The sequence below is a fragment of the Orycteropus afer genome, unplaced genomic scaffold (assembly GCF_000298275.1).
Source record: "Orycteropus afer afer isolate SDZICR_OR568_19922 unplaced genomic scaffold, OryAfe1.0 scaffold00246, whole genome shotgun sequence".
NCBI lineage: Eukaryota > Metazoa > Chordata > Mammalia > Tubulidentata > Orycteropodidae > Orycteropus > Orycteropus afer.
This window is the reverse complement of record NW_006921833.1, coordinates 4867855-4889543: the sequence shown is the minus strand read 5'-3', so window position 1 is coordinate 4889543 and position 21689 is coordinate 4867855. Positions and strand designations below refer to the sequence as shown.

Sequence of the window (21689 nt, the reverse complement as noted above, 5' to 3'; positions counted from 1 at the left end):
ATTCTAACAGACTCTTTTTTCCCCTCAAGGAATGTGCTCAGTATTTTTTAGAAGTAAAAGATAAAGATATAAAACATGCACTTGCTGGTTTATTTGTGGAGATTCTTATCCCTGTTGCTGCTGTAAGTACATTTTTATTTTTTTATTATATTTAAAAATATTTTTTCATCGAGGAAGTTGCCACATGAAATATTCTTACTTGCTGATCACCTCGAAATTGATATAGTAGTTACCTTCAGTCTTACACTTTGCCTAATATAGATGATGCTCTATTTTTAAACAAATAGAATATATTCTTGGGCTTTGTTCTGGGACTCAGTTAATTTACTTGCAAATGCTTTGATCCTTTTGAGTTTTTGTCTTAAATTTTGTTAGGTGGGGCCAGAGCTGTTATGTATCTTGGGTTAATAATTTCTCGCTGCTGAGGCAGAATGCTTCTGTATATTCTTCCCAGGGCTTTGTGAATATTGAAGTTTTCGAGTCCAGTCCATCAATCCTATTCCTGGTCCTTTGTGAGACCCTAGCACTGTTTACTATCATTCTTTGTGGTGGTTTTTCCCCAGACTGACTATTGGAGGGGGATACTTGAAGACCTTCGGAGGCCTCTGTGCGGTACTCTTATCGCCTCCCCTCTCTGCTCTCCCTTCCCTGCTCCCCTCTTCTTTAGTACACTGTTTTGAGAACTCTGGTCGCCTTGATCCACCCAGACACTCAGTTTCTTCTTCTCAGGTCAGGCTATCTGCCAGGCTCACCTTGGCTGTCTTTTACTCTGTGGCAGCCTGAAGACTCTCATAAGGCAGTAAGCTGGGGCCTTTGAAGGACTTTCCTTTTTTGTTTCCCATATCTCAAGAATCACTTCCTTTTGTTGACTGAAGTATAGTGTCTTGCATGCCATTCATATATTTTGTCCTTTTTTTGGGTCCTTCAAATGGCAGGGAAAATCCAGTGTGCCCATACTCCATCTTGGCTAGACACAAAAGTCAATAATATTCTTTTTATTCTGGTTTTATTTTATTAAGAAATAAAAAACTGAAGAAATTTGTTCTCATGAGGAGAATCAGATTGGTCTGTTTTGATTTTATTTTTGATAGTTAAATTAATTGACTCTGTTGGCTGTGTGTTCTTATGAATTGGTTTGTTGTATTTGGATCCTGTCTTTAGAGCGTGTTAAGGAAAGGTAGACATGTAAGAATTGTAAGAAAAGTTAAGAATTTAAAATAGTCATGGCTGAGTGATTGGCATAATATTTTTGCTTCTCTTCAATATTCAAATATTTATATTTAAATATTTTTCAGTGAGGACAAACAAAAGTCATGAGTTTTAGTTTGTAAGCTGTTTTGAGTTAGCCCCTGCCAAAACCCCACCCCAATGTTTAATTATGTGAATTAGGCTCATCTTATTAAGAAGAAAACATGTTATCCTTTATAAAAATATACCAGCTTTAGTCTGTTATCAGTAGATTATGGTACTGTGTGTTCTTTTTCTAAAATGGTTGTGAATTACTGCACTTCCATCTCCAATTGTTATGTGCACTCCCCACCCCTTTCGGTAAGGTATTTTGCCAGATGTCTGACTGAGAGCAGGTAGTAGTTTTTAAAGGTAATCTGTCAAAAGGAGCAGGATATAAAAAGAAAGACCCATGACTGTGTTCCACTATCATTCTGTTGTCCGAATCCTTTTTTTTTTTTTTTTTTTAATGTGCCTTCCCCTTCACCCAGGTTAGTATGTGTTTGCCCTCTTCGTTCGTTAGTGGTTTACCTTCCTTTCCATCCAACCCCTCTCTCACTGCCACTGAGTCAATTCTAACTCATAACAACCCCCATTGGGTTTCCAAGGCTGTAAATCTTTATAGAAGTTCCTTGCCCCATCTTCCCTTCACAGAGCAGCTGGTGGTTTTGAACCATTGACCTGGTTAGCAGCCAGATGCCTTATCTGCTACGCCACTAGAACTCCTTTGGTAACCATTAAAGAATGTTTCTTTTTGTGTGCAACCCTAACTTTTTTTCATAGTCTTATACAATAGTTGTCCTTTTCTGAGTGACTAATTTCACTCAGCATGATGTCCTCTAAGTTTATCCATTTTATGAGATGTTAATGGGCGTTTAGGTTGTTTCCATCTTTTTGCTTTTGTGAATAGTGCTGAAATAAATATGGATGTGCATATTGTCCTAATTTTTTGTATCATGTTTGCTTTTGTGTTCAGGCCTTTATCCAGGCAGCTCCTTCTTTCTAGAACATTCTTGTCTGATAGCCTCCCTCCTTGGCTTTGCCTGACTGGTCCCTATTTGTTCATTCATTGTATTTATTGGCTGCTTTCTGTGTGTCAGGTCCTATTCCACCAGTTAACCAGTTGCTGTTGAGTTGGTTCTGACTAATGGTGACCCCTTGTGGGTCAGAGTAGAATTGTGCTCCCCTTAAGATTTTCATTGGCAGATTTTTCAGAAGGAGATGACCAGGACTTCCTTCTGGGTGAACTCAAGCCTCCAGCTTTTTGGTTAGCAGCTGTATGCATGAACTGTTTGTACTAGTCAAGGACACTGGTCCTATTCTGTGCGCAGGGAATAATACAACAATGAGCAAGATAGGAAAGACTCCCTGCTCTCTGAGAGCTTACTTCTAGTGCAGAAAACAGACATGAACCTAGTATGTTAAATATGTACTTTGTCAGATTGTGTGGTATACCGTGAGCGAATGTAAGGTAGGGTAGGGGAATAATGATTGCCGGTAGGGTATTTTTGTTAGGTGCTGTTGAGTCAATTCCAACTCATTGCAACCCTGTAGAATAGTGTAGAACTGCCCCATAGGGTTTTCTAGGCTGTAATCTTTGTAAGAGTAGATCACCAGGTCTTTCTCCTGCAGAGCTACTGGATGGGTTTGAACCACCAGTCTTTTGGTTAGCAGCTTAGTGCTTAGCAGTTGTGCCACCAGGGCTTCTTGCCAGTGAGATAGGGAAATTGACATGTTCAATAGAATGAAAAAGAAAGACCTCACCAAAATGGTGACCTTTGAGCAAAAACTAAAAGAATGAGGGAGTAACTAAGGGAAGAGCTTCTCAGGCAGAAGGAGCACGTGAGAAGTCCTGAGACAAAGGCGTGCCTGATGTGATCCAGGAATTGCACGGGAGCTGTGTGGCTGGAACCCAGCACACAGGGTAGGGCAGTGGGAAGTAGGGCTGGAGAGGTTAAATGGGAGGGGTGATATTGACTCGATGGCAGGCTCACAGTGGATTTGTTCATTCATTTATTGCAATATGTCAGAGCAGAGATGATGGATTCAGCTCAGATATTACTTCCTTGAGCAATGTTTCCACAGGACCCCTTTCAGAGGGCTCCAAGAGCACAGAGACAGTATTTTCTTACAGCACCTCTTTACCATGCAGGCAGTGTCTGTTCACTGGCCTATATCCTTCCCTTGTTTTAACAGGGCAAGGAACAGGTTTGTCTTACTCACTTAGCATTTGGTCATTTGGCACATTATAGTACTTCAATGAGATTTTTGGTGAATTATTAACTAATTTAAAAACTTTAGAAAGTTCTTGTAATTGTGGTATGTTGTTTTACGCTTTTAACCATTTTCTTTCTTTTTTGCGTTATCTTTTTACCTAGGCTGTTAAAAATGAAGTGAATGTTCCCTGTTTGAAAAACTTTGTGGAGATGCTTTATCAGACTACTTTTGAACTGAGCTCCAGAAAGAAGCATTCATTGGTATTGATGAACATTTCTGACCTTCACATTCTTAATTGGAAGCTTCAGTAATGATTTATGAATTCAATGGAGACTTAAAAGCATTGTAAAAATTGAAATTGTAAAATATCCAAACTGCAATACAAAGGAAGAAAATATCCTTAATTTTATTAGTTCTACATTTGATAGGTTATTCAAATTTTATCCTTAATCTTGACAGGCACTTTAAATTATGTATTATAATAAGGAAAAGATTGAATATAGGCTTATATTAAACCATAAATTCCTTTATTTTGCATTATAATGCATTGCATTCTAAAACATCAGATTATTTTAGGAACCATTCTCTGCCTTATTACATCATTTGTTTTCAGAGAAGTAAGGCATTTTTTTCAATTTAACTATCCACTTACATAATTTTAAAGAATTTGTAGATTTTTATACAGATTGGGAGAAATTAGGAGAATTGGACAAATACTTGACAACCTAAACTGAACATATAATAATAATAATAATAATAATAATAATAAATAGTGATTGATCCTAGGCACTCAGTTGAGCTAAATTCTTTGTGTTTATCTTAGTTTAAGCCTCACAGCTCTATAAGACACTTGTGGTTATTACCTTCCGCTTTACGTTAGGATACAGGCTTAGAGTACTTAACGTGTCCTCCCTGAAGCTATACAGGTGGCAGACAGAATACTGAAACGTTAATGACAGTGTGTTCTCTGATCCCAGGGCCTATGTTTATAACCACTGCCCTGTCCTGATTGAGGGACTAATGAGTCCAGGGAAAACAAAAGCATGTTCTAAGACAGGGAGGTATGAGAGTTCAAGACATTGTTCTTTTTTTTTTTTTTTTAATTTTTATTGTGATTTGGGTGAAAGTTTACAGAGCAAATTCATTTTCCATACAGCAGTTCACACACATTTTGTTTCATGACATTGACTGCAGTTCCTCACAGTTTAACAGTTTCTTTCCACTTCCTTCCCATAGTTACCTCTTCCCTGTGTCCTTCTTTTCTATGCATTCCTGCCCCCCGAGCTATCTCCCTGTGCAAACACTGCCCGTCTGTTCTTTCACCATTGAGCTCTAAGGAGTGTGTCTACCTGGTATAAATGTTTACCCTATATGCCTATCTAGTGTTCGGCTGGAAGCCATAGGAGTGAGTTCGGTTCCAGACCTGAAGGGTGGCTAGGGGCCATAGTCTGAGAGGTCTCTCCAGGCTCTATCAGACCAGTAAACCTGGTCTTTTTTTAAAAAAAATCAGTTAGATTTTGAGTTTTGTTCTTCATTGTTCTGCCACTCTATCCAGTATCTCCTGCTGATACTGATCCCTTTCTGAGTAGTTGACAATAGTAGCTGGGCACCATCTAGTTCTGGTCTCATGGTCATATAGGCTGAGGATCGCATGTTCTCCTAGTCCCTTAGACTAATTGTTTCCATGCATCTTTGGTTTTCTTCATTCCTCTTTGCTCTGGACAAAGAGAGACCCATTGTTGCATCTAGATGGCTGCTTGCAAACTGTTAAGACCCCAGTTGCTACTCACCAAAGTAGGATATAGAACAATGTTTTTGTGTAGTGTGTTATGTCGAGGCATTGTCCTTATAGATAATTTGTTTTTTATCATTCTTTGTTAGATTATTCTATGAGATTTGTTACAAATGGGAGAACTGCATAAAAGAATCTTTAGTCTCTTGTTTATATATGAGAACAGATGAGATACCATTAGCAAGAGCAGTACTTTTCCATGAAAAATGTTAATTCTCTTTTTTCTGTCTCTTATAGGCTTTATATCCACTAATTACCTGCCTTTTATGTGTCAGTCAGAAACAGTTTTTTTTAAATAACTGGCATATTTTCCTACAGAACTGTTTGTCACATTTAAAGGTAAGACATGATCTCATTTCTGACCTGTAAATACTGAATGTGGTATATTTATTTATGCACATACATTGAAAAGTATGTAATAAAACTTTCATTACTATTGGTACTGTTGAATAACAATACTTTGCCACATGCCTTTTCTTGTACATATTTCATTCTTTCTCTAGGGAATCATAAATAAACTTTTAATTGAATATTTAGTTTGTCTTCTTGAGTGCAAAATTCTACATATTCACTGGTAATTGTTTGTATCATCTTAGATTGAGAAAGATTTGTTGATAATTTCTTTAGAATTGCAGAGTACTGATTAATTTCACAAAAGCCTCCAGGTACTTACTTTGTGTTTGTGTTTTGAGAAAATTCAGGAATGTTGGCTCAAATCTAAGCACTACAAAAAACAATTGATAATAAAATATCCCTAAAAGTACATTTAAAGCAAATGTGTCCAGCCAAATCCAAAAGTGTGCTACTGGATCCACACAGATATAAAAGCTCTCGGAATGATTTTGACTTGAATCAAGGAATAACGGTTACTAATACTATTTGGCACATCCGTGTTCAGTCTCTCTTAGTTTTAAACATAAGATTGTGCAATTGAAGGATTATTATTTTCCCAGGATGCTCTGCTAGTAGGATCCTCTTTTATTTTTGGATAGGAATGCAAGTGAAGTCTGACCCAGAATGCTTGATTTGAATACTGTTTTGATATATAGTTATATGAGCCTATTTGAACGTTTGCTTACAAGTTACAAGCACTACTGACTTGATGTTTCATTTCTTGCTATTCCTCTAAATTAGGGTCGAGATTAAAAACCCAGTTCTTTGAAGATAATGAAATCAAGGCACTGGTAGATTAAATGACTTGTCTCTGGTCATGTAGCTCACTGTGGTATTGTGAGAAATAGAACTGTCTCCTCTTTCCTACTTCAGGAATAATCCACAGGACATCATTTTCAAAACTGCCTTGAATTCTTAGTAAGGTATACAGAAAGTAATGTCTTTGAAAAACCTTTTTTGGCTATTTTCCTCCTAGGAATACATAATATTATTCACATTTGGATAATAACCAATATACCATCTTGGCTTAAACTCTTTATGTCATGCAACTAGGAAATACATTTTATTTAAATAATTATACTTATCTCTGTCCTTATTTTGATAACTCATACAGATACAGGTACTTAAATAGATTTGATCATTTTCTGGGAAGTATGATTTTTCATACTTTTAATAAAATATTATAAGACATGCATTCAGATGTTTCTGGAAGGTTGCTTTGTTTCGTGACAATTCATACTTTTCTGTTGCTTGTTGAAATTTTTTTATATATATATGTATGTTTCCACCTAACATATTTGCAATACTTTCGCGGTACTTTTAACTTTTTTTTTTCTTAAGGCTTTCATTTAAAATGCTCTGTTTTCTTTGAACCCTTACCTCCTGTTAAATATTTCTGGCACACTGCCCATTTTCATTAATGGGTGTGTCAGTCTGCCAGTCTAAAGGAGATAAGAGCCACTTCGCATGAGTAATTGGAATATAGTTGTCTTGGCCGTTAACCCTTAACTTACATTAAGGCTCTATTCAGCAGAAATTTTAGGCATTGGCTGTTTATTAAGTTTTAGATACTATGCTGTTCTGCATAGTTGAGGTAAGGAGCTGAACATTCAAGGCAAAACTATGCTAGTTACCCATTATAACAGAATATATAAAGGAAAAACTGCTCCAAAGGAAAGGCCTTACCCATATTGATTTTGTTTTGAGATTTAGGTAATTGCCTGATTTAAAAAAAAAAAAAAAATTAAAACAATTTTCTCTTGAATAGACCCACCACTTTTTAATGCTGATTTGTACTAATATTTACTGTATGCTACATTCTTTAAATGCACTGTTGTTGTTGTTGTTTTTGTTGTTATGTGCTGTTGAGTCAAACTTGACTCATAGCAACCCCTCTTTGGGTTTCTGAGGCAGTATCAGTACAGAAGTAGATGCCCAACCTTCCTTCCAGGGAAGTATTGTAACAGAAGAGGAGTGGCTGGTGGGTTTGAACTGCCAACCTTCTTGTTAGCAGTCAGTTGCCTTAGGCACTATGCTACCAGAGCTCCTCTAAATACAGTAGTATCCCATTTAATTTCCATGTTAACTGGGGCTTGAAAAAGATAAATCTGTAGCCCATGTTTAGGGAGCTGATAAGTGCTGGAGAGGATTTGCTTCCAGGTCAATCCAGTTCCTTAACTCTTGGTTTTCTGGTCCACCATGTTACCATGGAGTATACTCTAAGGAATGTTGGTGTACTGAATATTTTAAGGAGGTGTTGTTTTGCCTGTAATTCTCAGATATCAAAAAGACATTATTCTCTGCAGTCATAAGTTTGATGAATTTACAAGGCACTCTAACATACTGTGCCGTATTTTAAAAATTACCATACCTTTTTTGTTTTTTAAACATACCAATTTTTTTAGATTGGTTGAATATAAGAACTGGGCTTTATTCCTGTGTGCCCATAAATAGCACGTGAGGGAGCTTCACTTTATATTTTCACTGAAAATGTTCAATCTTTTCTTTTTCCCCCAAGCAGAATTTGATAAGTTTCTTGCTCCTATATCTTTGTATCGATTTAAGTGCTTTACATTTAAGTGTGAAAAGTGATTAGAAAGTTTCTGGTCAATAATGGAGAGAAGAGTAGAGATTATATAAAAATAATTTGGAATTCCCCCCCACACACATATACGGTGTATGTTTACTTACTCTTAAAATTTTGAAGTTGTTTGAAACTAAATACAGTATTTATGAGAGGGAAAATTAGGTAGTTAAAATTCTGACAGTGTTTTTCTCAGTTTGAGTATTGGAGATGTATCCTATGATGCCCGGATTGTGGGATTTTTTTCTCTTAGTGTTTCTGGCCACTTTCTTGGAAATTTCAAATTTCTTCTAAATAGAGACCTTGGTGAAGAGCTGTCTTGTTTTGTGCTTATTTTCATCTAACATGCATGTGCTGCATCTCATGTTATGTTTGCTGTCTCACATTGCTTTATTTAGATGCCATCTAACAACAGTATCAGAAAACAAATAGAAACACTCCAGGTGAGTTGTGTTGACATTACCAAGTAAAATACTGCTTTATCTCCTTTAAGTGTGGCATTTTTCCCCCTTTACTCATTGTTGCATTGCATGTCTAATGTGTTTATCCAAACCTGCTTCTAGTATTGTAACAGAAGAGTAGCACACAGCAGGAACATTCTTCAGAAGCCTTAATATTAATATGGCCGCAAGAAGATGAGTTTAAGAGGTAGAAAAGTAATGTTGAATGCTAATTCTTCACCCAAATTCTCAATTTTAAAATGTTACTTCTAATTTACATTATCTGCCTGAAACATTTAAAAATATTTTCCAATGAAATTAAGGAGAGATGAATGTAGATTTTGAATATGATTTTAGAGAATTAATGTTTAAAACTTTTATCTATTTGTTATTTGTTTGAATTTTAAACAAACTATATTTTTTGGTTCATAGCAGGAAAAAGAGAAGAAATATTTAAATGAATGCTGCCTTAGGGAGTACTGAGTTTCTGTTAGTGGTGGTAGAATAATTTGCAAAAGGATAGTGGTAATGGTTGCATAACATGATAAGTATAATCAGTACCATTGAGTTGATTATACATGTGAAAATGTTGAATTGGCAATTGTTTTGTTATGCATATTTTTATCACAATGAAAAAATGATTGCTGCCAAAGATTGTATTTGACTACCAAAATTTTGTTGTGTACATATATCATTGGAATTTTAAATTTATGCATGAATTTGATTATTCATGTTAGACCAAAATTGGAACTGGAAAATTAATATATCTTTGTTCTGCTTAAGGCTCAGATCAATTTAGTATTTTTTTTTTTTTTTAATTTACACATATGTAGCAGCATTGGTGTGACCAAAACAAAACAAAACAAAACACCAATTGTGTTTTATCACTAAGTCTGCTTTGTAAACATTTCCATCTCAGAAAGTTTGAAAACCGAGTTTATTCATGCCAGATACCCCATCACTTAATATAACCAAACTCAAACTCACTGCCATCCTGTTGATTTCGACTCATAGCGACCCCTCCTTGGGTTTCTGAGGCAGTATCTCTACGGAAGTAGATTGTTCAACCTTCCTTCCAAAGAGTCTGGTGGGTTTGAACTGCCAACCTTCTGGTTAGCTGTCAAATGCCATAGGTACTATGCCATCAGAGCTCCCACCACTTAATATAAGATAGAGGAAATACTTTTATGTTCACCAACTTATATGAGAATGATTTTTATGTGGAATAGGACTTTGGTATTTTTAAAGTATAATTTATACTAATCACATTTTGAAAATACGACACTTTACAAATGTGAAAGTATTGTTTGCAGTGTATATATAAATGATTGAACTCATTTAAATATTTGATGTCTTAAATTTAAATGATAGAAAAGAATGTTATATTTTCTTAAAAGATATTACTATAAAAACTTGGGTGTTATACTAGTCATTCCTGTTTATTTAGGGTGAGATAGTAATTACTATAAACCATCTACTTCCTTTAAAATATAATGGTAAACCCTTTTAACAATTGTACATTTTTGAATTTTGACATTTTAAAAAATTATTGCCACTAGGGATTAATAGTTTTACTGGGACAATGAGCGTTAGATTAATTATAGTGTCTTGTAGGCTACTGATAAAAGGTCATCAAAATTGCACATCTAGCGTAGCTTTAAAAATCTGATTTTGTTTTGAGTACAACATTCTTAAAGGAAGCAAGACTGGGCAATCTATTTCCATAAAGTTTTACCACCTCAGAAACCCAATGGAGTGAATTGGAATCGACTGGACAGCAGTGGGTTGTTTTTTTTTTTTTAAAAAAATTCTTAAAATACTAAAATAACAAATTACTTTTAGCTAAATGTTTTTAACTAGTTTTTAAAATGGAGGCTTTATATTTTGTGAAGTTTTAAGTTATGGACACCCAAGGGATCAACTTAGAAAACATATTGGAAATCTGGGTTTATAATAGATCTGGCATTGAATGGATTGATGTTGAGATCTAGGCACTTGACTGGTGTGGGCTAGCTTGCCTGGTAGGTGGAAAGCAGTGGATGAGTCAGACGTTCAGAAGATAGTAATTGGAGAATTAGTGTCCTTAGAGTCATTACATGTGTAAATCTCTGCCTCTGTAAAACTTAACAGGCTATACGTTCAGTTCATTAACTGACAATGTTGAACAAGCAGTGGACAAAGCTTACAGAGAATACTTAAATTTTAGCAGAATAGTTCCAAATAAGACGTAAATCTGACCAACAGAGTAATTGATTTCCCATTCTTAATTATATTAGATCTTCACACAGAAATATGTACAAAATGTGTCATTTATGTTTTCTAGTGGTCAAGTCCTTTTAAAACTGTCATTTGTTATCTTCTGCATGACTTTAAATCATATGTAGTAGACTCATTATTCTGTACCTTAGGAAAATATAAAAAATAATGGCTAAAGTAATTTAGTATTAAAAAATTCTCTTTTGCCAGTTGGTATATGTAAAACAATTATTTTCCAGTAAGAAACTCTTCAAACCAAATTAAAAAGGTGCAGCAGTCAATGCATCCTAAAGCCAATTAATAGATACATAGTTTCTCCTAATAAAAATGTTAATTAGATACATATTCAAAATTCAAAAAAATCTCATTTAGCACTGACCTTTTAAGAATTTCATTCTTTATGACAGCTAGAATGAAGCAAGGTTTGTTGATCAAGTTGTAATGGAAATGAAATAATTTTCTGATTCTAAATCAAAGCCTAACACCTAACATTTATTGAGCATTTAACCTGTGCCAGGCACAGTTTGGAGTACTTTGCACATTTTTAGTCTTTGAGGTCGGTACTACATTATCTCTGTTTTAAAGACAAAAATATGTGACATAAAGAAATTTAACAATTTCTAAGGATGAGATTGGGTTTGCATTCAGTCAGTTCTGATTCCAGAATCCATGCTCTTACTCCAGTGTGCCTTACCCCCTCTTGTAAGGATATGTACTCAGTGACACTGTGCATTGTCTCATACATTCACGTGAGCAAAGCTTCACTTGGTATTCTAAATTTCAACTGTCTATGGGCTACGAATGAATTACCACAAAGATGAGTAATTCTTCTTTCTTCATTAATGTTGGTATTGTTGTGTGAACCATTTACCATCAAGTAAGTGGATGTCTCTCTAATTATAGAGTTGTTAGAAATACTGATATAATTCTAAAGTTTTTGTGTTTTATTTTGAGGATGTGAGGAAGGACTCAGAATTTTATTTATGGTTATTTTGAACTATATCATATATCAAATATTTACTTACATATTTAAATCTATTTTAGATTGTGTACAAAATGAGAGAGAGGGCATTTAATTGTTGGCTGAGAATGTATTTGATTTTAAATGAGTCTCAGTATTTAATAAATAAGTTTATTTGTATTCTCTTTTGTTTTTAAACAGAATAAAGATCCTAAAATGTCTCGAGTTGCACTGGAATCTTTGTATAGATTGTTGTGGGTTTATGTAATTAGAATAAAATGTGAAAGCAACACTGTAACTCAAAGGTGAGTACATTGTTTTGAAGTACATTTAAAATAAAATCTTGCTAAATATCACGCTGATGAAATTTTAAATAAAGATTATAAAATATCTTGAGAAATAGGAATTTTATTCTTGATAAGAAAAATTACTTTGTGCATATTATAAAGACATAGGAAGATTGTTTTACTAATGTGTTGTTAATTTCATTATATTATTTTGACTGTATTTTTTTTTTCCTATAGTCGTCTTATGAGTATAGTGTCAGCACTTTTTCCAAAAGGTTCACGTAGTGTGGTTCCTCGTGATACACCCCTCAATATATTTGTGAAGATTATCCAATTCATTGCTCAGGTGAGTGCCTTACCCTAATAATATATATATACATGTAAGTTATAAGAATATCCTATTATAAGAAGTCAAGCGTTCTAAATTTTGTTACAAACCTAAAAGCATGGTAACAAAACATTTGTTAATATTGAATGGTAAAAAATAATATACCACAATGAGTGAAAAAGAAAGTATGCTAATTACCTCCTGGGTATCTCAGAAGATTCCTTAGAAAAAAAAATTCTAGATTAATTTCTGTATTAATCTGAGTTCAAAAGCACAGATCATAGAATCCATTGTAGCTAGTTTAAGCCCAAACGGATTTTTTTAAAGAGCTGTAATAGATAACAGAATCACTAGAAGGGCCGGAGAAAATAGATTTTCTAGTCAGAATGACCAAAAGGAAACCTCAGACTTAAGCTGCCCGGAAAGCTTGTGCGTCTGCCACAATCAGAAACCGGCCAGGTAAGGAAGTGCAAAAACGGCAAGGAGGCCACATGTTCTGACCTCCTCTAATCTCACAAGAGGAAGACAGCAGTAACCCAAGGCCTATTACTGCAAGGCCAAACATGCTGCCTCCCTCCAGCCCTTTCACCAACCGTTCCTCCCAAAGCACCCACCACCTCTCTCCTGGGTTCAATAATCCACTGCAGTGGCCACACAGAACTCACAGATTACAGGGTTTATTAGGGAAGCACCAGTCTACAACTCAAATTCAGGAAGAACACTCAGTCTCTCTCCCAGCCCACCATCCCTCAGCCAAGAGTCTCTCACAGTCTCTTTCCAGGGTGCATGTCTCTTGCATCTCTCGACCAGCAGTCTGAGAGAGTTCTGCCTCCAGGAGGTCTCCTTTAGAGCCCGCAGGGTGGTCAAACTAGCCAATTATGGCATCAGAACTCTAAGTACCTGAGAGAGAGTGGGCACCTCCCAGAACATTGTTTTGTGCCACTCCCAACAGAAATACTCCAGGTGGACACCTTCAGCAATCAGGAGCTCCTCAGTTGCTCATAGCAAATTCCACTTTGGAGTTTACAAAGACTTATGGGTAGAAAAGCCACAGAAAGTAATTTACTATACCACAGGAAGGCACCACGAGTAACTTCAGACTCAGCATTGCTTCTGCCTAGACACCCGCCAGTAAAATCAGTTCCTTTCTCCCTGCCCTTCTCACACTCTAGTTCCCAATCAAAGGGAGTTTAGAGAATATAATTTTTAGCTTTCTACCCCCTGCAGTAAAGGGAGGTTTAATAGAAGGGGATTGAAGTAGGTGTTGAGTGAGCCAACCCAAGGTTTTGGTCAGAGACCCTTGTGGGTATCAGCCCTGGGGAAGCATATCTAATTTGAAGAAAGAATCAAGTGGAATTACCTCCTCAATTTAGGATAATGCTATAATTACAAAATATTTATTGGGTGCTCTTTGAACTGAAACTATAAAAACTTAGATGATCTATAATGTAATTATTGTTGACAGTGAGGAAATAAATATTTAAACGAAATGAATATACTTCTATTACTGGAGTACAGAGTAATGATAATTAGGTAAGTATACGTATGTCAATCAAATTAATGAAGGCTAAGTATGCTTTAGATTAAGTGTTCAGAAAATTTTTTTACTATTGTGTTGTATCTTTTTCCTCCCTTTTTCCCTAGGATTGTACCCCCTCCCATGGTTCTCTGTTTTTCTGAACTACTTCAGTACTTTTGTCCTCATCTTGATTTTTTTATTAACCTCCTAAGTAGTGCCCTTCAATTCAATCCCATCTGTGCAGAGTGGCAACATGTTGCCAGTTTAAACAGTCAACATGTGAGAGCTCAATTTCTTGTAAAGATTCAAGTTTTCTACTACCTGTAAGATCAGATTTAAAATGGATTATATCCTAATACCAACCTAAATTTCTAGAACATCCTTCAGTTTTCCTCCAGCCGGTTTTGTAAAGTATTCCCATTTATTTATTCATGCTTTTCCACTTACTGCCTTTTTTTTCACTTCTCCCAAGCCTACATGCTTTTCAAGTACCAGTTTAATTGTAATGTGATCTTTTTGCAAATCAAATTGACATTATCTGTCTACACACATTGTTTTAAAACTAGTTTTACCATCAAAAGCAAATGTCCAGTATATATATAAGACAAATAAAAGTAGACCTGGCCTGATTGAAGTTAAATCATAAGTCTGTAGCCCTGTGAATTCTGTGGTCCTGCCCTGCCCGTTTTGTAAGGCCCCTCCACTCCACCTAGTATCATTATATACATGCCACTTTACATCTGCTATCTTATAGGATAATAAGACTTGGCAGAACTGTTTTGAAATCCTTTGGTTAAGTTCTTCTGATTAAAAGTGGCATTTATTGTGGTTGACATATTTTCTTCTGCAGTCAGTGGCACTATTTATCTGGAAAATAGTACATTCATTTTGACCTAGATATTCTAGATTTCCAGAAAATATTTAAATACATCGATGTTCATTGTATCAAACTGAGTAATGTGAGAATAATTTTATATACTAATATGATGAATTATGAGTCAACTTTTGAAATAATATCAAAGAATATTTATATTAATACATGGTTAAGGGAGAATATGAGATTGTAAAATTTTATCTGCAGTCTTGTTTCAGTTTTTAAACAGTATATTGTATCATTAAAACAACAGATTATTAACCACAAAGATATTCAGAAAACTGAAAAAACATATTAGCAATTAAGAGAAAAAGTTTCTGGAAAGAATAGAATATAAGTAGACCAAATCTTCTATGAAAGGGAAAAAAAGGTGTTCAAAGAGAAAAAAAAATTGGGAGGAAATAATCAGACAAATATTTTTTAAAAGAGCATTTCTAAGAACCAAAGACAAGAAATTCCAGAAAAGATTGCCCCATGTGTCCAGTAAAATAAATGAAAGAAGCCTGCTATCGATGTATATCATGATGAAATTTCACAACACTGAAGATTAAGATGTGAAAGCTTCATGATAAAGGAAGATAAAAGTTGTATTGGAAATTAGAGTGAGGTCCAGATTCTTAAGAGCAGAACTGGATCATAGGAGATAGTGGAGCATTATGTTTAAATTTTGGGGTGGAAAGGGATTTCAAACGTAGCATTCTGTAGCCAAATAAACTATCAAATCTGAGTTTTATTTTTAGTCATGGAAGTTGTTGTTGTTGTTGTTGTTGTTATGTGCCATCGAGTCAGCTCCGACTCATAGCGACCCTTCCTTGGGTTTCCGAGGCAGTATCACTACGGAAGTAGAATTGCCCAACCTTCCTTCCGAGGAGTGGCTGATGGGTTTGAACCGCCAGACTTCTGGTTAGCAGTCAAGTGCTTTAGCCACTATGCTACCAGAGCTCCTTCATGGAAGTTATCAAGTTTTTTTTTTTTTTCCTTTAACTAAATCCTTTCTGATGATGTGGTTCTCCAAAACAAGAAAGTAAATCAAGAAAGATGACATGGGGTCTTGGGAAAAGGAAATCTAGTACAAGAGAAAAGTAAAGGAATTCCCAGAATGATGATGAAAAGAAGTCCCAAGACAATAGTTACCATCAGGCCTAGACACTTGTGAGTCCATACTGGGACAGGAAGAATAGGGCTCCAGAAAAGCAATCTCCAGAGGGGGAGAAAAAGTTGGCTGATACTTGAAAGGAATTTTGTAAAATATCTATAAATACATTGGAGTGAAGTGTTTAATAACTCCTGGGTATACTATTTATTTTATGATTAAATAATACATTAATAATCATATTTTTAAACAACTAGTTTTACGAACTTCAAAGATTTATTAATTGAATCTTTTTCCCCCTAGGAACGTTTGGATTTTGCAATGAAAGAAATAATATTTGATCTTCTCAGTGTTGGAAAATCTGCTAAAACTTTCACCATTAATCCAGAGGTAAGATACTATAGTGTGGTAATACACTACCCTTCACTATTATTGTATGGATTTATTTTTTTTAAAAGCACAGTTGCCTGACGGCTGACTGAATGGTTTAATGGTAAACATGGTAGAAAAGAACCAAGAAAGTGAGTTTTCCAAGTTAGCCAGCTCAGCTGGCTTCTAGAAGTTGTGACAAGAGCTCAGTTTTCTTACTTAAACGATGTATATTTAAAGTATTCTTTAAGAAATATCATTCATTCAACATTTATTGAGCATGTAAAATGTGCCAGCAATTGTTTTAGGTGTTGGAAGAAAAGTGATTGATAGCATGATGTTTCTGGAAATGAAGGAGGAGATGGGATTCTAACAGAAGGGCTATTGTCCCCTTAACTAGAACAAGAAAAGAGGGAGGAAGAAGAGGGTAATGTATGTTTTGTAATGAAAGAGTGAACAAAGTTGATGATTTTTTTCTTTCAATGAAGGAGACAAATCATCTTCTTGGAGAAAAGAGGGGATGGTAGGAGGTTAGGAGAGTTGAAGGAAGGTGAAAGAGGTTTGAAATAACCTATATAGAGAAGAGAGAGCCAGTTGACCTGAGAAGTGAATAAGTGGCATTTGGGAATTTGGTATTAATGCAAACTCTAATGCCTGGACTAATTTGCAAAGTTGAAACAAAAGTGATTTTTCTATCAGTCCTCCCTCCTTCCATTACCCCTGTCTTATTTTTTTCTAAATGTATTTATTTTGTTGAGAATATATGCAGCAAAACCTAGACCACACCCCCCTCATGTCATTTTGATGTTTTTATCTTGGAAAAAAAGATAATTTATGACAATCTGATTTCATTTTGAAACTTTTTTTCTCTGAAGAGAATGAACATAGGCCTCAGAGTCTTCCTTGTAATAGCAGACAGTTTGCAGCAGAAAGATGGTGAACCACCAATGCCCACAACAGGAGTTATTCTTCCCTCAGGAAATACTCTTCGTGTAAAGAAAATTTTTCTCAATAAAACCTTGACAGATGAAGAAGCAAAAGTCATAGGTTAGTGTTAATTTGAATAGTAAATTGCTCTGTAATACATTTTAATATTATATTGTAAATGCTTTATGATCAAATCTAAATTGTACGTATTTTATTATATACAGTAATATAAAATTAATATATTTTTTATCATATTTATAGGTCTTCATTTTAGGAGTCTTCTGGTTAAATCTTTATTTTTCCACATGATATTATTCACTGCATTTTGTTCTTCCTTCAAATTATCTTTAGTTTCCTGCATAATTATTACATGATTTTTCCAGTATATTGAAGCTGATCATCAGGGAGAATATAAATATGTATATACGTATATATGTATGTATATATATGTATGTATATGTATGTATATAGTTGATAGTCCCTCTTATATTGCAACAATAAAGTAATGTCTTCTCAAGATGCGTGGGTACTTATTATAGAAAGTGACTGTAAGTATTCTTTGTCTAATCTCTAACACTTTATAACTGAGGTTTCTTTTTCCCCCTACCCTAGGAATGTCAGTTTATTATCCTCAAGTGAGAAAAGCATTAGATAGCATCCTCAGACATTTGGACAAAGAAGTTGGGAGACCAATGTGTATGACTAGTGTGCAGATGTCTAATAAGGAGCCTGAAGATATGATTACGTACGCAGTAAATTATTTTATCTTCATTACTATTTAAAAAAAAAAAAAAAGCATACACTCATTGCCGTCGAGTCGGACCTGACTCATAGCGACCCCTCCTTGGGTTTCCAAGGTGGTATCACTACAGAAGTAGGTTGCCCAGCCTTCCTCCCGTTGTTTTAGTCTTCATAAAGAGGATAGGTTCTTGCTTAGCTTGTTTCCTTACTATCAGTTCTTGCTTAGCTTGTTTCCTTACTATCAGTGCTGTCTCTTTTGGAGAGCTTCCATATTTCCGTCTTCTGCTGTTTTTAATGCAGTGATTTCCTCACATGCCCAATTTAATCTTCATAAGTGCTGTCAAACCAGTATACATAACAGAAGTCATCCTCCATCCCATTCTAGTTTCTTGTTACTTATTCTACGAGTGTTAGATAGATCCTTGTTCCCCAGATGTATGGACTGATTGGTTTATTAAGTCAAACAAATGCTCTTATTCCCAAAACGCTGGTAAATTAAGAAAGAAAACTTGAAAATCTCAACTCTGATATTTTTGCCTCCTGGGAACCACGGTACAGAGGGGAGTAATAGATGAGTGGTTTTTTTTTTTTTAATTTTGAAATAGTACCTCATTGCCTGCCACGCTTCCCCCTTAGCCCTGTCACTGTGCCTTCTCACTCAGTATGATTTTTCTTTATCAGAGACTATCTTATCAGGAGGATGTGTTTTATGGCAGCAACTTATTTTATTTGCTAGGAAGTATCTACATATTTTGTGTAAAGGAGGACATTTATTTGGTTATTAGTGCCTGCATTCTAGTTCTTAAATACTAAAATGGCTATTTGACCTCATTTATATTTATTTTATATATTGTTACTACATACTAGTATATACTGATATCTCTTAGAGTTTCTTTAATGTGAAGTTGTTTTGTTTTTGCCTGCATGACTTCCTCTGGGACATCCTTTTAGTGTGAGTCACTTTCCTCATTCTTATGGACACATTTGTATCACTAAGTTCCTCTTGCTCCATATCTGTTAGAGTTTTGAATGGCAGCAGTGTCAGCATTCCTGGTCAGCCATTTCTTCTGTAACTCCATTTTACATTCAATTTAAATTCCACATTCCAGCAATATCACTCTACATTTCTTTACTGCATTTTCATCTTTGTCAGCTGGTTTACTGTTTTTTACTGTTTTGATTATCCATTCTTATAAAGTATCACATGGGATTATCACTGGGAGACAAGGAAGTAACACAACTACACATTTTGCTTCCTATGTGTAACCTGGGAAGGAAGGTTGGGCAACCTACTTCTGTTGTGATACCGCCTTGGAAACCCGGGGAGGGGTCACTATGAGTCGGGTCCAACTCAGTGGCACGTAACAACAACAACAACATGTATAACCTCTGAATGACAGATGCACAGTCATCAATCACTGATAGTCTTTGAAAGAAGAGATATGATTGGTCTTGATCATGATGCATATTTACATACATAAGTAGTGATTTGTAAGTTAAAGCACTAACAGCAAAGTTTATTTATGCAATTATTTATAGTTGATAGATGGTAAGCCCCTGAGTGATGCAAAAAGTTAACATTCTTGGTGACTAACCAGAGGTTGGCAGTTCATGTCCACCAAGGAGTGCCTTAGAAGAAAGGGCTGGTGATTTACTTCTGAAACATGAGCCATTGAAAACCCTATGTAATGCAGTTCTACTCTGACACACAGGAGTTTGCCAAGAGTTGGAATCAGCAACAGTTCCCCTGCCCCTTAGTATATGGTGTTCTGGTTACCTAGTGCCGCTCTGACAGGAATATGCCACAAATGGGATGGCCTTGACAAACAGGAGTTCATTCTTACAATTTGGAGGCTTTAAGCCCAAGTTTAAAGTACGAGGCTCTAGGGGCTGGTGAAAGCCCCTCAGCCTTGGTCCTCAGCTCTGCCTCCAGCTCCTGGCCCAGTGAAGCTAGAGGCTTTTCTTCACTCAGGCAGCTGCTGGCTGCTGAGGCTGCCAAGCCCAAGGTTGACAAGTAAAAAAGACACAGTCCTGATGTCACCAAACCACACAGCAGGCCATTAATTCAAGTCCATTATAAGTCCCAAGGTCGGCAGAGCATGGCAGGCTGCTGAAAAATGACATGACTACATGCAGGGTCCAAGCGTGCCATATGCTAGAGACCATTCACAAAGCTGCTGCTTATATATGGAAAGCAGACCACACAGCCAAAAGCAGCTACTCAGCTGCTCTCAGTAGATTCCACCATGAAGTTGATTACCAGTCTCATCATGAGGAATACTACATCCAGCTGCCCAGCCACTCAACCAGGCCCAGCCAAGTTGACACAAAAACACAACCACCACATATGGTAACTGAAATTTAAAAGTGTTGTTGACAGACTGGTATTATTTAAGTAAATTGTCGAAACTGAAGTTTGTGTATATCAGACCCATGCAAAGTGAGGACTGACTATATATAAAATCTCTAAAAGTCAGTTGTAAGTCCATGACCACTATAAAAGATACTGATCCAAAACACTTAAAACGTCCAGAGTCATTTCTTAAGGATTATTTTATTGGGCCAACTGCATAGTATTTAGAAAAAGTAACTTAATTAAAAGCTTCACCTTGAAATAGAGATTAAAACAAAAACTGGTATATTAAGAGATTAAACTTTAAAATAAATCAATAAAATCATTGTGTAACTACAAGAAAATATAGTAGAAGTAAATTGTGGTAGGCTTCTGGAGGAGCCAGGATTTTCAAACATTGATACGTTTTATGCATAAAGATTTAAAATATTTTTTATCCTGAAGGGAAATAAAAAGACTAGAATAGACATTACCAACAGTGATACATGAAAGAGTTTGCTGTCTGAGACCCTTGTCAGTGTAGGACATTAAATGAAAACAAATTTTTCTCTTTATTTACAGACTCTAAATAATAGCTAATGTTTGGTTATTTAACAATATCATTATTCATTTCTTAATAATTAACTATTATAGAATTAATTTTACTCTATATACTAATAAAATACTGGTTTTATGTCCAATCACTAGTAATTTTATTAAATATTAATATTTAATAATAATTGTTATGCTTGTTTTGTAATTACTGAAAATCTTTTTGCTTGCTAGCTCTGTTTTCTTGAATTATTTCTCTGTTCTTTTGTTTGTTTATAAACTAGTAATTTTCTATGTATTTGTATGAGTTTTTCCCCTATTAAGTACATTAAATTTTTTTCCTTTGAGGAGGTTCCTCAAATTGAAAGAATAATTTTCCAAGTTTGCTTTTATTTTCTAGCATATTGTTTTAGTTTATTAGTGCTGCTATAGCAGAAATAGCCAAATGGAGGCTTTAACTAACAGAAATCGGCTTCCTCACAGTTGAGGAGGCTGGACGTTTGAATTCAGGGACTGGCTCTGGGGGAACGGCTCTCTCTCTCTGGCTCTGGGAAAAGCTCCTTCTCTCTTTTCAGCTTGTTTCTTGATTCCTGGGTGATCTTCATGGAGCGTAGCATCTGTCTCCCCAGCCTTGTCTGTAATTTCCTTGCTTCTGTGCCTGATCTGCTCCTTTTATCTCTCAAAAAGTGGTTGGTTAAAACACATTTTACACTGATATGGACTCATTAACATATCAAAAAAAAACCTATTTCCAGTTGGTATAAAGATCATCCACATGTTTAAAGATTAGGATTTAC

General features: G+C 35.5%; 1 protein-coding gene across 1 annotated transcript in view; it reads left to right on the top strand.

Moving 5' to 3' along the window:
• Window positions 1-21689, top strand: part of FRYL (FRY like transcription coactivator) — a 200086-nt gene that overhangs the window by 42379 nt on the left and 136018 nt on the right. Inside the window, exons 8-16 of the mRNA XM_042782131.1 lie at window positions 30-122; window positions 3606-3704; window positions 5474-5575; window positions 8612-8656; window positions 12072-12175; window positions 12395-12503; window positions 16275-16361; window positions 17216-17387; window positions 17880-18012. Coding sequence (XP_042638065.1) covers window positions 30-122; window positions 3606-3704; window positions 5474-5575; window positions 8612-8656; window positions 12072-12175; window positions 12395-12503; window positions 16275-16361; window positions 17216-17387; window positions 17880-18012 — 944 coding nt within the window. The remainder of the gene's footprint in view (window positions 1-29; window positions 123-3605; window positions 3705-5473; window positions 5576-8611; window positions 8657-12071; window positions 12176-12394; window positions 12504-16274; window positions 16362-17215; window positions 17388-17879; window positions 18013-21689) is intronic.